A 16,423-nucleotide genomic window follows, 5' to 3' on the forward strand; every position below is an offset into this window, starting at 1 on the left:
CCATAATATGCTTGCCTCTTGATGTTGGTGCTTTCAATATGCAGTTACAAGTTCAGTCATCTCACCCTTTCTTCACAATGTCATGAGTGTCCTACCAAGTTTCATATAAATAGACTGCACCCCTTGGAATTCAACTTCCAGAGATGGTCTATGAATTTATATCGTCAAGCTACTGTTCCTGCAGATTCCATTACAGTCTGTTTTTTCCTCAGAATGCAGAAACAAAACTAAGTTTTATTAACAGCCAAGATCATTTCTAAATTCCCATGGAGGGAATTGGATATTTTTCCACCAATAGAGCATATCAAAAATCAGATAAAAAATTAGATGTATGGCTTTTCAGGCGTTTTCTCTATTAACCAGCATTTCGTCTTAGGTCTGACACTAGACTCGTCAGAGTGGGATGTGTCAGACCCTACCCACTGATGCTGGGGTTTATGCAGGTGAAATTTATCAGAAGCCTATTTATGAGGCACAGTCTGATAACTGCATACGGGAGATAAAACTCCACAATGGAATTAGAGCAAACGCCTGAAAAGACATACATCTAATTTTTGATCTGATTTAAGATCATTTCTTTCGTATGGACTTTCATTTTGGTGTTTTTTTGAGAGCATTTCTATAAACTTTTTATTCTTTTTCAAGACTGAAGAAGGTCCACTTAGGCCAAAACTTGTAATTTTTGTTGTGTTTTTACTGAAATAACATATTTTCTTTACTGAAACGTCAACACAGAACAAATATGAGATTCTTAAATTGCAATTATTAACTAACAGCTGTCGTAGAGTAGGAAAACTTCACACATTCAAATGTTTTAACAGTTCATGTACAATGGTGAGTTACCTTTAGTAAAGAATTTATATACCCACGTCTCACCAAATTACAGATAAAATCATCAGTTTTGTTCAAAATAACCCTATTATTATCATCACACTTATCGGAGTTGTAGGACCTCTTTGTACAAGTTTCTTAATAGTTTTCCTGTCGAGTTTCAAAATTGTAGCTGTCTCTGAATTATAACCCGTGCCTAAGTTGTTCCTCATAATGTATTCATATGTATCACATACCAGTTGTTGACTTTGCTTACTTAAAGTTTTAGCCACCTTTCCTTTCTTCGCATAACTACTACTCAGCTGAGTATTACTTGCGGGCACAGAACCACGGCTACGTGGTCGAGTACCACTGCTACTGGTGCACTATTGAGTATGCACTGGTAGATTTAATTTAGAATTTTCTGCTGCATTAATTTCTGGGTTTGATTCCCAAGGTCTCCCCATTATTCCATGAAGCTAACTGAAATATGAATTAATGAAGTAAATACTACAAGACTTTCAAACAGCAAACAAAACACGTGCAGATTGGCTGAGCTGTAAAAGATGCTGATGTCTATTGTATTAAGAGGTGTATTGGTAACATAGCTGTGAGGATTTCTGTTGGGCCCACTACCATCATATCACCTTCTGCTGGGCAACCAAGGGGCCAGGAGATCAGTTGTTTGCCGATTTCTTTGTGTGTCACTGGGTATCCATTGCCTGTCTCAATTTAACATTAGTAGCTCCCCCATCAAAATCCATTTCATTTGACAACTTGTTTCCAAGGGGTCCCTCACCTGTCATATGGAAGTGGGACTCTGTTACTACCATAGGTCTGAGACCTTAAATTATTCTGTGCTCAGTAAATTTTAATTTTTGCAATGAAAAGTTGCGAACCATTGGTTGGAATTCTGGTCCTGTGGCTGTGATCATGATATCAACAGTCCCATAAGACTACCAGCTTGTATTTTAATCTTGGTGCTGAAAATGGCTATACGAAGTGTAGTTTTTCTTTGGGTTTTTGATCCTATAATCACATTAAGAAAATGCTAGGAATAGTTTCTTTGAAATGTTCGGATTTTTTAAAATTGTCAAATCTCAGGGTACCTATCCTAATTCTAAGCAAAAAATGTACTTATAAATCATCAATCCTAATATATGATAATTTATTTTATCAGGCAGTTTCTCCACAGTGTTCATCAATATTTAGTTCATTAATCCTAATATATGATAATTTATTTTATCAGGCAGTTTCTCCACAGTGTTCATCAATATTTAGTTCATTTTTGGGCAGATTACTGAGATATCCTTTATTGAAATCAGCAAATTACTGAAAGATACTTCATTGAAATGAAGCAGTAACTTCTTTTCTCATAGTAATGACAGGACTTTTCCAGATAGAGTTGCACATAATGGCATTTGTAGCTATTTGATTTATTATATTTATATTTATCTGATCTAAATAACACCAAACAAGTATGTCGTCACTGCTGGGGAGAAACCTCTTATGTGCAGTAATGGACGAAAATGAGATTTTGGCACTGCTGGAAAGCCCAGACCTGTGTGACATCTCAAAGTTATAGCTGCTATTCCTGAAAATATTCTACCTCCTATCTAACATTGTATTGTACAAGTAACATGCTGAGTGAGAGTTTACACATACAAATCTGCGAAAGAAAGAAAGAAAGAAAGAAAGAAAGAAAGAAAGAAAGAAAGAAAGAAAGAGAGAGAGAGAGAGAGAGAGAGAGAGATCATGTGATCATCTGTTTATGTACTGTATCATTATGCATGCTATTTTAATCTGAATTATTAATTTGGTTAACATTCTAAATAATAAACAATGTAATCATAACAAAACAAATCTCTTATGTGCAGCGTCTAACAAAATTGTATTAATTTTGTGGTGAATATCAACGTTTTGCAGATATTTAAACATTAAATAGAAGCTAAGGGGTAATAATAAGCTAGAATTGTTCATATTCTTGGTTATTAACTAAATATCTCAATGAAAGGTTTTTAAAGTCTCACCTATAAAATTTTATGTTTTACACATAGAAGGTTTCTTCCCGGCAGCATCAGTTTGAAACCTTATTTTCACAACTGCTGAATTATGCTACTTAAATTCATATTTTATTTGTAATTACATGATATAATTTTCTTGTTCTGATGCTTCAGAAAGTTAGAATTAGTTGCTGTTTATTCTATTCTAGTCAGAGATGTTTTGTGAATAGAACAACACAGGCACCACATGAAAATTAATCTCCAAAGTATAGTTTTATAATTTGTTCATAATAATTACTTTTTTAAATGTATGTTGTCTTTGGGTTTTTGCTGGATGTAATACCAGTGCGTTATGCCAATGTCAGAGAGCATTGCTGTGCATAGAATGTGAAGTACAAAACAAGTTGGCAATACAGTATGGGTCATATAGTTGTAAGCTTGCATTAGAGAGAAAGAAGGTTTGAATCCCACTATTGGCAGCCCAGAAGATGGTTTTCCATTCTTTCCAATTTTCATACTAGGCGAATGACAGGATTATACCTTATTTAAGACCATGATCACTTCCTTTCTATTCTTAGCTTATTCTCATTCCACTGTCACTGAAGACCTATATATATGCCAGTGTTAACAAAAACAACAAGAAAGAAATAGCAAAATTAGAATAAAAAGAGGTGGTTGTGGTGTAGCTAGGATTTGCAGTAGATGAAAAGGTTGCTGTGTTTGTTTCACTCTCTGGACAGTTAATATTATGATTCATCTGAAATATTTTATCACCATAAAAAAAAAATAGATATTGTTATCTACATGAACTTCTTGCTGGTTAGCAAAATCAGAATTCTTGCAGAAAGCTATAGATTCTTGGAAGCTTATGTAAGGTATCAGTGAGATGTCTGTGAACTAGTTAAGGTATAGAACACTTATCTTCAAGATTTTTCATCTGGTCTGTAGTAATAGATGCGAATAGCCAGAATGTGTACCAGTGTTAGGAAAGTTCTTTATTTTTTTAAGAGAAATCAAGGTGTAAAATCTGGTTACCTTCAACTATCTTGAAGTAGTCACTGCAGTGATGGTCAGAATTTCAGTATTCATAGACAGTTGACATGACAGAAACTTGCAAGTTGAGAAAGCAACCAAGTTGTTACCTGTAAGTTAAAATCCACATTTACACTACTTGAACTGATTCTTAAGGATGCTAAATGTTCACTTACTTAGTTCTGTTAATAATGTAGACTTGACTCGTAGTTGTATGTTGAGAGTGCAAAAAATCCCAAAGATGTTTCCTGTATTATTGAGATTAATTTTAAATGGAAGGAAAAACTTATATGTAAGACTGAGTGTGTATGTCTTTTTGTTGTTATATCTTCAAATCTGGACTCCACTGGTGCTACAGCTTGAAAACAAGAGGGGATGAGAGAGAGTGAAGTGTTATTTTTAAGTGCAAACAGGAGTAAAACGTTGATACGGTTTGTGTCCTAGATGGTAAAGAGGAAGTCATAAATCAACTATTTTATAGATTCATGGAATTTTTAAACACTTACTGTTCAATTTTTGGACATCATGAATTACATTTGTGAAGTAAACAAATTAGCCATTATGTAACTATGTAAAAATTATTGCAGGAAAGGGGAAAGAAAAAGGTAAAATGTATATACACTCACTGGCAAAAAATGTAAACCACTATGCATTGCAGACAAAATTTAATGTTGGTCTGTTTCAAACCTTGTATAAATCAAATATTATTATGGCATTACAACAATATGGCAGTGTATCTTAAGTTAATTAACCCATTTGAGAAGTTTGAGCACAATAATTGAGAAATATTAGCGATCGTGACAATCACAACACCAATATTGCCATTTTATACCTTTAATTTATTATTGTGAACTCATGTCGGGTATTTTTATGCACATTACGACCCATCTACAATAGTTCATCTCTCTTTTAAATCAGGTCATAATGGCAATTTGCCATCACCTATTGAAACTGGCCTGTGGAGCAGTGGAGCTCAGTGCTGTTTTCGAATTAATCCAGATTCTGTTTGAGGGCACTGGATGGAAGGAAGAGAGTTTGGAGAAAGCACAGGAAACATTGTTCACCCTGCACTTCCTCTGCAAGGACACCATACAGTGGAGGCCCTTTCATGGTATGGGCTGGGAATACCATTGATACACACGCGTAGCTTGTGTTTCACAAGTGATAAATATCATTCTTGATCCGTATTGATGATATTTGGTTGAAATAATAACAATAAGTTAATTTATTAATTTGTCCACCTAATCAATACAAAAAAAACTTGTCTTTGTTAAATTACATTGACATGTTAATTAAAATGGTACATGTTTCGCCTTACATATAGGCATCATCAGCCATGGGTTTAACCTTGAAATATAATCAGGCACCTGATTTACATATAAATAAGATAAAACTGATTTATAAACACCTTGAAGAGACTTGAAAGAAAATTAACATAATTATAGTAAAAGACTAGTACAATATTGGTTTTAAAGACAATGCTATGAGTGAGAAGTTTATAAATGGGGAAAGTATTTACAATAGTAACATTGAAAGACTATTAATATGAGTAAAATGAATAAAATGATAGTTTGTTATAGACTAGTAGTAAAATTGCTGTAAAATGATGTTGATAAACTAGCGGTTGGAACTAGATAATAATGAGAATGACGATCGGAATCGTATTTTTAAAACATAATGTTGAATAAAATCAAGTTGAGAGATGGTCAAGTGACCTGTGATAATTTGTTTACGTAAGTTAAAAGTCAAAAGTCAATAGCATATGGTGATGTTGTGGTTCACTTTGATGCAGAAGTACGAGGTTGTCGTTGAAGGTTAATATACGATGTTTATATTGGAGTGCTATGGGCCATCTCATTTGATATGATGTTATAACGTTGTTGAGAGTATGGGTTTGTTGACAAGCTGGTCGAAAAGGCAATGTGACAGTAGAATGTAGCTAATGTGTTGAATGTTAGATCAGAAGTAAAATCTGTAAAAAGGAAACCAAAAGCGTGGTGTTAATTGTATGAAAAAATCGTAATAAAAATTTTTTTTAGGTGGAAATCGTGTGCACTTACCATTTGACGGTGGTGAGGGTAACTTGTTACGTTATGTGTTTGTCGAGAATAGGAATCTGACTGCCCACCTTGGAGATTTCAGTGGATCACTTGGTGTCTTTTGCACCTCAACTGTCACCGGCAAGAACTTTATCCTGATGCATGACAACATTCACCCACACAGTGCCGTCTGTGTATGCGAGCACCTGGATGAAGTTGGGATTGAGTGTATGCTTGTAGTTCCAACCTAAACCTGATAAAGAATGTCTGAAAAGGAGTCGTTACCCTGACACACTGGCTCAGTTCGGACTGCACTTCAGGCACACTGGAAACTCATACCACAAGAGAACATTCGAGGTGCATCCTGAGTCTGAGGAAATAGAAATGTTTTGCAAACCGTAGACAAATATACTACCATTTAACAGTGCAGAGCTCCAGGTTTCGACATTTCCAAATTCATATCGGTGCACTATTGTGATTGTTGCAATCAATCATGTTTCTCAGTTACTGCACAGAAAATTTTCAATTGGATTAATGGTGTAATGTCATAATACTTGAATTTTACAAAGATTCAAATAGACTAACATTCAGTTTTGTCCAAAATATGTTGTTTTTTGCATTTTTTTTGTCGGTTAGTGTAGTAATGTTATGTTAGGCCAGCATTATTTTGTTTGCAAATAATGCCATTATATGCTGTCATTCACCAGAATATTAAGTTTGTTTTATATCTTGCACAGGAGTGTAATCTCTAAATTGTTTATTAGTGTTGCTGAATATGTCACAAGAAGACTCTTTCCATCGCTTCATTTGTGGAACAATTTGTGTACATTTCACATTAATTCATGGCAAGAAATATAACACAATGAAGAATTTATACATATAGTTGTTCTTAAAAAATGTCATTGAATTTCTCTGTGTGCTCAATGGAATAGTGGATCATTTGTTTAGTAGTACAAGTAGAATACTTCCTGCGCAAGTAGCCAAAATACAAAGTTGAAATACCCACACTCAAGACTTCACTTATCCCTTGAAGTAAAATAATAATAATTTTTATCTCTTGAAGTAATTTCTTCATTGAATAAAATAAAGCACATAAAAGAAATACAGTGGAACTTTTGACTGACTGTTTATATTCAAAGTAGCAGAATATTTTATTTTTATTTTTTTCTTCTGGGAATCCTAGAACTTCGCTGTAAAGATGAGTAGGACAAACACTTCATCTTGTCACTTAAGAATGGAGTCCTGAGTGTATAATAAAAAATGATTTTACATTGCAGCAGTTTGTCCTATATGGTTGAAAATGTGAAAAGAAACAGTAAAAGCCAATTAGTTAAATTTGATAATAATTATATTAATTAGTACCAAACAAGTGTATTCTAAGATTTTTCACTTTGTACTTATGAGTTAACTGTAGACAAATTTCACATATGAGGTCTCCATTCTTAAGCAACAATATGCTATAAATCTGGGTAAGTTATGTTAAGATCTTCGTTCATTTAGCTCCTCATGTAAATTTGATTATCACTACATTGTGATATTTGGGGTCGAAAATCTCTGACTCTGGGGGGAAAAAAAAAAAAAAAAGAAGAAAGAGAGAGTAAGTTTTTTACCCTGTGGTTTCCCATTTTCACACCAGACAAATGCTGGGGCTGTACCTTAATTAAGACCTCAGCCGCTACCTTCACAATCCTAGCCCTTTTTTCATCCTTCTGTCACTGAACACACTCAATGTGTTAGTGTGACGGTAAGCAAGTAGCAAAACAATATATATATTCCTAAATATATATATTCCTAAATCCCAAGTCTCTAATTGATCATCAGTTAAGTAGTCTTGATATTTCACATCGTAATGAAAAGTATGTACTGTTTGTAGGTTATCATTATTGTCTTTTTTTCTTTTAAATGTATGATTTCATTGGTCTTGTCAGACCTAATTATTTTGTATGTTTATATTGCTGACACATAGGAGGTTATTTGTGGTATTAGTTTCACCTATACTGGACCATAAACTTTTGTCTTAATCTTTCCAATTACATAGAACATTATCATCCATTAGAATGGAAGAGTTAACATGACAGTTCAGTATGGAGGCAGTAAAAGTTTTCGCAGTATGCAGATGTTCTTACAGCTTCCTAAAGTGTGTTATATCCATTCTAGGGAACAAGTGGTGCTGTGGATGCTAAGAGTGACTACGCCAGTCTCACCCTCAACAAGTTAACTTCCTTAGCAGCTGAACCGTCCCTCCCGTTGGTGCTTATTTTGTAAAAGTAAGCTGTGGATTTGGACCCGATACTTTAAAATTACATTCATGCATCTATGCTGTGATATAAAACACCTGTGTTGTAATTCAACAAAGCAGTAGCTTTTTTAATGCCTGATAGTCATTATAGGAAACTTGTAATTTGCAAACACATTACAGCTGTGATATTTCAAAGTTATTAATTTTTAACACAAATGCATGGACTGTTAACCAGAGCATCTTGAAGAAAATTTGTCGTTGAGAACGACAAGCTTGATCACTACTTAGTACCTTGAACATATATGCACAAATGAGCACAAGTTTTAAATATCTTCATTAATATATTTCAGAAGGGTTCAGTCTCTACCAGGCAATTTCATTGGGTACCTAACAAAGTCTGACTGCTGTACTTTTTCCAGGAAACATTAAGTGAATCAATGGTTACCACATGGTAATGCAATTAGTTGGCAAGTTGTCATCAAAGGTAGATATAAAGTTTTTTTGTTAAGACTTGTTTGATTTCTTATTGAAAAAGGTTGAAAGCTGTGGGTAGAATCCGATTTTTTGAGAGATTGATCTGTCTCTTATCATTACAAATACCCTCCTATTATAATTGTCACCTGTTTGTACCAGCAATTACTTTCACATATAATATCTAACTCATGAACAAGATAGGCTATTCTGTACCTATTTCAGATATTAGCCCTGTACAACAAAGGTATGTTGAAGATTTAACTGAAATGATATTAGTATGGAAACAAACTTCCTCCTGAAAATTACAATAAAATCTCCACTTTGATAGTTTGTCTTTCTTCCCATGATATCTTCAAATATTACATTCCTGTAGTAGGTACTCGAAATGATTTATCACATCCAATTTTTAGTCTCTAAGAATTCATTCAGTCTTCTTTATATCTCATCACTTCCATCTGTATAATGCATACCATGCTTCTTATATTTCCAACATTTTTCATTGCTCATTTCCTACAGAAATTTTCATTACAAGGTCATACAAGCATAAATGCTAATTTGATACCCTTCTCATAGATTGGTACCCATTATGTTTTAATGAATAGGCAGGGAGTAACATGAAGAGATCTAGGATTGCAATCGTGTCCTAAACTAAGAACTCATTTGAACATAAACTCTTATGGCAGTCTGTTTTTCAACATAAAATACCTTTGTTTGCCTGTAGGAGCTCTCCTCTGATACAGTAATACGTTTTTTTCTATAGGTGGAGTAAAACCTTGGTTACCCGTCACCTTTTTAACCATCACATTGTTAAAAACATGCCACTCCCATCCTTCCCTCCCAGACCGAGTGATGTGGCAGGTACATACAGTCTAGGACTTCGCTTACAACTAGCATGGTGAGTGTGCTTGTTTGTAGTATAACATCTCTTTTTTGAATTACGTTACTGCTTAAAATGATTTGCACTGTATTGTCCCCAGTTTGATTTGAGCTGCCGACATGTCATGTATCACCATGTCTGCAATAAACTAAGCTGTTCCTCGTTGTGCCTCGCATGCCACAAGATGCAGGCACATTCACAATCAGTCACCACTGATCTCCATTTAGGGCTGTCACCCAGGTGGCAGATTCCCTATCAGTTGTTTACCTTGTCCTTTTTTAAATAATTTCAAAGAAATTGGAAATTTATCAAACTTCTCCCTTGGTAAATTATTCTAATGCCTAATTCCTCTTACTATAAACAAATATTTGCCCGAGTACGTCCTCTTGAATTCCAGCTTTATCCTCATCTTATGATCTTGCCTACTTCTAAATACTCCATATAAGCTCATTCATCCACTAATGTCATTCAACGCTATATCTCTGCTGACAGCTTGGAACATACCACTTAGTCAAGCAGCTCTTTTCCTTACTCCCAAGTCTTCGCAGCCCAACGTTTGGAACACTTTTGTAACACTACTCTTTTGTCAGAAATCACCCAGAACAAATTGTGCTACTTTCCTTTGGATCTGTTCCAGTTCTCAAATCAAGTAATCCAGATGCAGGTTTTGTATACTGGAACCAGTGACTTATATGCCTTCTTCCATCCTTGTATTTTTGTTAACTACACTTTTATCCCATTGTCCCTATTTTAGTTTGTGTTTGTGTATTTTAATGTGTTATTTTAACTTCTAACTTGAATGATATATATCACTGTACATCAAGGCAATACATTATTCCATTGTAATCGATATTTTCTATAATTTTATCAAAAAATAAGGCATTGCAAATTAGATCCACTGATTATTTTAATTTCATAATCATTTTTCACCATCATTTGTTTTAAATTCTAGTCAGTGGATATATTTTAAAATTTTAATTATGTCTTTTAGTTCCACCTTGTATCATTGGGGGCCGATGACCTAGCTGTTAGGCCCCTCTAAACAATAATCATCATCATCTTCACATCCTTGCTAGAGTCCCTAAATACCCTCATAACCATACGGAGATATTTGAAACTTTCATTTACAATCCATTTAATGCAATTACCCCATTGAAGATCTTTCTTTACAGTAACATCTAGGTACTTCCACTCCAAAACAGTAATTAAAACTGAAAGGACTCGTGGTGAAATTTATAACCTGTCTTTTCACCTAGTGAGCTGTGAGGTTGCATTTGGGAGATAGTGGATTAGAACCCCACTGTCGGCAGCCCTGAAGATGGATTTCCTTGGTTTCCCATACCATTGTCTGCTGTCCATCTCGCAACATTGTCAAGGTCTTTTTGCAGTCGATCACAATCCTGTATCTTATTTATTACTTTATACAATATAACATCATCCACAAGAAGCCTTATCTGTTATTCCCGTTCTTTACTCATATAAATTATATACATAAGAAAAGATAAAGGTCCAATAATACTCCCTTGCCACACCCGTTCTTTATCATTACAGAATCTGATAAAGCTTCACCTACTCTAATTTTTTGAGTTCATTTTTCTAGAAATTTAGCCACCTATTTATAACCACTCTCTTGTTTAGTCCAGTAGCCCTAATTTTCATCAGTACTTTTCCATGATTCACCCTATCAAAAGCCTTGGATAGGTCAATAACATTGCAGTCCATTTGACCTCCTGAATCTAAAATATGTGCTATATCGTGCTGGAATCCTACAAGTTGAGCCTCAGTGGAATAACTTTTTCTAAACCAAACCATTTAGTAATTCCACAAGCATGTCTAATAATGAGATCGAGTGAGTTGGCCATGCGATTAGGGCCGTGCAGCTGTGATTTTGCATTCGGGAGATAGTGGATTTGAACCCCACTGTCGGCAGCCCTGAAGATGGATTTCCATGGTTTCCTCATTTTCATACCAGGAAAATGGCTGTACCTTACTTAAGGCCACGACTGCTTTCTTCCCACTCCTAGCTCTTTCCTATCCCATTGTCACCATAAGATCTTCATCTGTATTGGTGTGATGTAAAGAAAATAGTAAAATGATATAATCAGAAAGAATGCTTTCCCAGAGCTTGCAGCCAACATTTCAAGTTGACTGGCCTGTAATTATCTGCTTTATGTTTACCACCCTTTCCTTTGTACACTGGGGCTACTATAGCAACACTTCATCCATTTGGTATTACTCCTCCACGCAAACAGTAATCAAATAAGTACTTTTGATAAGGCACTATATCCACCATCTACCATGTGATTGGATGGAACATATGATCAAGAAAGATGCTTATTTCTTTCGCTTTACTTACTTATGCCAGTCTCCTCACTTTCATCTTTTTTACCCAACCTCCCATTGTCAACCCTTATTCTGACCCCCGACTGTATTAGTTTTATGAGGTCTGTGGAGTACTTGATTTTCACACCCTTCAGCCTTCTTTCTTGTGCTGATACCTTCATTCATTGAAGGGTTGGATCTCTTCCATTTTTCTTTTGATTTCTGCTAAAGAGAGACAGTTAGCCTGTTATACTTTCTCTTAAAACAATAATCACCACTACCTGAGTGAGTTGCTCAGACAATTAAGTCACTGGCTTTCTGAACCCAAGTTGGCAGGTTTAATCCTGGCTCAGTCCAATGGAGTTTTAAGGTGCTCAGTTGCATCAGCAGAACAAAATTCCGGCAACTTGGCGTTTACAAAAACCGTAAAAGTAGTTTGTGAGATGTAAAACCAGTAGCATTATTATTATTAATCACCACTGCCATCACTAGCTCACTTTCATTTTATAGCTGAACTAGCTATCATACCTGTCTTTGATAGGTCGGCCATGTAGGTGGTTCAGTTAAATGGAGAAAAGCAATCTGATTTGTGGCTGGAGTGAATGTAGGGTTCTGTATGTAATAAGACAAGCTCCTGAGTAAGTAAACTGTTAACCCCTTTCAGTTTCACCCCTTCCAGTACCTGTTAAAATATTGGCCTTAGTAATATTCCTGCGTAACATCCTTACTCTTAGGTGAGTCGTCGTTCACAACCGATTACAAGTGGTGGAAAAAGTTCACAACTGAGTTAACTGACATGTTTCCTTTCTGTACCTGGATTTTGCGTGTTGCGTTTTTCTCATTTATTTCTGTGACCTGTTCATTTTTTGGAATCGAAATAGCTTGTTCACAAAGCCATGCATTTCGATCACTATGGATGTTGTGAATATCTTGAATAACACAGGCAGTTGAATTAAGAGGCAAAACTTTTATTTCATTTATATAGATTGCATTACACATGTTGGTAGCAGCTTTGGAATGCTTTTACTGTCTTGTAACTGAAGTCCTTGCTTAAGATTATTATGACTGTCCTGAAACTGAAGGCTACCTAATATTCTGTCACATAAAAAATGTCATGATTTTCAAGAAACAAGAATAGATGGTGTTAAGTACATAACTGGTAACCTTACAGCTGTCTGTATAAATGCACTGTTACTGACAAGTACACTAAAATTGTTAATCTTGAAAACATATTCTTCTGATTTAAAGATCCTCAGCTACCCTTTGAATAATTTTGCCTCTCTGCATTTTATTGAACTAGCCATTTCTGTTTTAAAACATGTACTGGTGCACATTTTTCTTTACCATAAATTACTGTTGTAAACCGTTTGTGGTTATTCATAGTATGCTCCTCCGCTAAATGAGGGTACTAATACAGTACAATGAGTATACAATCACAGAATTTTCAATGATAAATCATGAATTGAACACTAATGTTCATCAATTCCTTGTTCTAAAACTAATCTGTAAAACATTGATTGGTTAAAGCAAATGCAGTAGAGACAATACGCGACACTTCCGGATTTAGCCTTGTTAAAATGGGAGACAAGTCACAAGTGGCGCTCCTACTGTCCGATTTTTTATTATGGACACTCGAGTTTAGGCTTTAATTACAAACGAACCAATAGGCCTATTGCAATGCAAGTTATACCAATATTTTCCTTGTTTAATTCTATATTAGCGTATTTAAGACACATTGTTTTCGACATTCATTAAATATTTTTTATTTGTGGTTGTAATAAATATTGCACAGGTTTTTGGCTTCTTCTCTAGGAAGCGCTCACTTAGAAATATATACAAGGAAAACTACTTGTCTGATGGTAATGAAAATTTTATATGTTATAACTACATGTATTTGCAGTGTAATACTCAAGTTACAAGTTTTTCCAACAACCCCAAAAAAAAGTTCTTATCATTTTTCTAAAGCAACTTTTTCTCAGCACAGGATAAACGTACAGCAGCAAACTTGGGCTTGTTTTGAAGCACTCAGTCATGGTTATCAGAAACTACAAAATCTGTAACCATACAGTGTGGTACCGAATTTATGAAGAGTAATATTGAAAGGAGGGTTTGTGCACTCCGAACCGTGCGATTAACAGCAGGCCGGGTGGTGAAATCGGGCGCAGTGTTGCCGCGTTCAGTAGTAATCACGCACGCAACGAACACAGCTTTTCGTTTACTTTCAACCTTTAATTTTATTTCCTCTTATAAATTCCACTTCCCATCACCTTTTCTCATAAGGGCTCTGGACCTTCAATGGCAGGTTTAAAAATGGTTCACTTCCTAATTTAGAAATATCACACTGTACAGTTTTAATAATACTAATAATACTAATAATAATAATAATAATAATAATAATAATAATAATAATAATGTTATTTGCTTTACGTCCCACTAACTACTTTTACTGTCTTCGGAGACGCCGAGGTGCCGGAATTTAGTCCCGCAGGAGTTCTTTTTACGTGCCAGTAAATCTACCGATACGAGGCTGTCGTATTTGAGCACCTTCAAATACCACCGGACTGAGCCAGGATCGAACCTGCCAAGCTGGGGCCAGAAGGCCAGCACCTTAACCGTCTGAGCCACTCAGCCCGGCTGTACAGTTTTTACAAGAATTATTTGCATTATTATTTACATATATTTACAATATTTAATTCTATCAATTTTCTTCGTCTGAAAAATCACTGTGTTCCGATGAATCGGTGCTGCTGTCATTCATGTTGATTGTGACTGGCTCGAAATAAGGGATATTTTCAGACGGTCCATCTTTTTCCCAGTAGTGGTCTTCAATTTTCTTAGCGTGTTTAACACATTGTTTCCAGAGTTCAGCGGTCACGGTACGTAAGGCTTCTCGGCATAACTCGTCAATTCTTCCATACTGTAGTAGTCTATAATTTCTAAGAGGCAATAAACCTCCGTGGCTGCTTTCAGTGTTGCAAACAGTCGGACGGCGTAGGATTCGAGGACTTCGGTATTTATCACGGATACTTAGGTCATATGACTGCGAACCTATTGGGAGTGTTAAGGAAAATCTTGGCATCACTGGAGAAGGAAATGGAAATTGAAAGCGTTCGAGATAGCTCACCTGAAGTCATCATACACCACAAAAAATGCGCTACCGAGCTAGTTAGATGGTGAGTTCAAACCCTACCGTCGGCAGCTCTGAAGATGTTTTTCCTTGGTTTCTCATTTCAGACTAGGTAAATTCTGGGGCTATACCTTAATTAAGGCCGCGGTTGCTTCTTTACCACTCCTAGCAGTTTCCTATCGCATCATCGCCTCTGTGTCGGTGCAGCGTAAAACAGTTTGTAAACAAAGATGTACCTTAATTAGGATCACTGTCGCTACCGTCACTGTATCATACTATACATGGGTGGCAAGAAAACGTGCTTGAAGCTTTAGAAAACAACTTTGACAATTATAATCTGTACAGAGGGTACATTCAGCAAATTTATGGATGGCGTGGAGGGTTCAAAACACCGTCTGGAGCTGGGAAACGCATCATAATTTTTCACATCAGAAGTGAAGAAGGATTTCTAGTCGGTGCAGAACTTTGTTTTATTGGCAAGAAAGGAAGTGTTGATTACTACAAAGAGATGAACGCGACTCATTATGAAGAATGGTTCACGAAAGTCCTGAGTTTATTGCCTCAAAGGTTGGCTGACGTTATAGATCAAGCTCCATATTAAACGATGGTCGATCCTTCATCTAAAAACCCTTACATGTCATGGCTGAAACCTGAAATTATATCTTGGATAACATCAAAGAATATTTCACTACCACCTGGAGTTGACGATTATAACAAATTAACTAAATCAGAGCTGATTGTCCTTGCCAGGCCTTATTTTCAAACACCGATAAAGAAGCTGGAACAACCGACTAAACGACTTCGACCAGATGTACAGCTTGTTTGGTTACCAGTGGCCCATTGTGAGCTTAATCCAATCGAGCTCATTTGGGCTTACGTAAAAGGGAAAATAGCAAAAACAAATATGGCTAACACATTAGAAGTATGGAAGCAATTAATGCTTTATGCCGAGAAGTCTTACGTACCGTGACCGCTGAACTCTGGAAACAATGTGTTAAACACGCTAAGAAAATTGAAGACCACTACTGGGAAAAAGATGGACCGTCTGAAAATATCCCTTATTTCGAGCCAGTCACAATCAACATGAATGACAGCAGCACCGATTCATCGGAACACAGTGATTTTTCAGACGAAGAAAATTGATAGAATTAAATATTGTAAATATATGTAAATAATAATGCAAATAATTCTTGTAAAAACTGTACAGCCGGGCTGAGTGGCTCAGACGGTTAAGGTGCTGGCCTTCTGGCCCCAGCTTGGCAGGTTCGATCCTGGCTCAGTCCGGTGGTATTTGAAGGTGCTCAAATACGACAGCCTCGTATCGGTAGATTTACTGGCACGTAAAAAGAACTCCTGCGGGACTAAATTCCGGCACCTCGGCGTCTCCGAAGACAGTAAAAGTAGTTAGTGGGACGTAAAGCAAATAACATTATTATTATTATTATTATTATTATTATTATTATTATTATTATTATTATTATTATTATTATTAGTATTATT

The 16,423-nt window shown here is 35.7% G+C and overlaps 1 protein-coding gene across 2 annotated transcripts in view; it reads left to right on the forward strand.

Annotated features, from left to right (window-relative positions):
* The window catches only part of LOC136857735 (serine/threonine-protein kinase STK11), a 150,022-nt gene extending 141,396 nt beyond the window's left edge, over positions 1 to 8,626 (forward strand). For both annotated transcript variants that reach the window (XM_067136620.2, XM_067136622.2), the window contains one exon: positions 8,042 to 8,626. Coding sequence is in view for 1 of the 2 variants with exons in the window: in XM_067136622.2 (XP_066992723.1) it covers positions 8,042 to 8,067 (26 nt within the window). In the remaining variant the exon portion in view is untranslated. The remainder of the gene's footprint in view (positions 1 to 8,041) is intronic.
* The last annotated feature ends 7,797 nt before the right edge of the window (positions 8,627 to 16,423 follow it).

This window comes from Anabrus simplex, chromosome 1 (genome assembly GCF_040414725.1).
Source record: "Anabrus simplex isolate iqAnaSimp1 chromosome 1, ASM4041472v1, whole genome shotgun sequence".
NCBI lineage: Eukaryota > Metazoa > Arthropoda > Insecta > Orthoptera > Tettigoniidae > Anabrus > Anabrus simplex.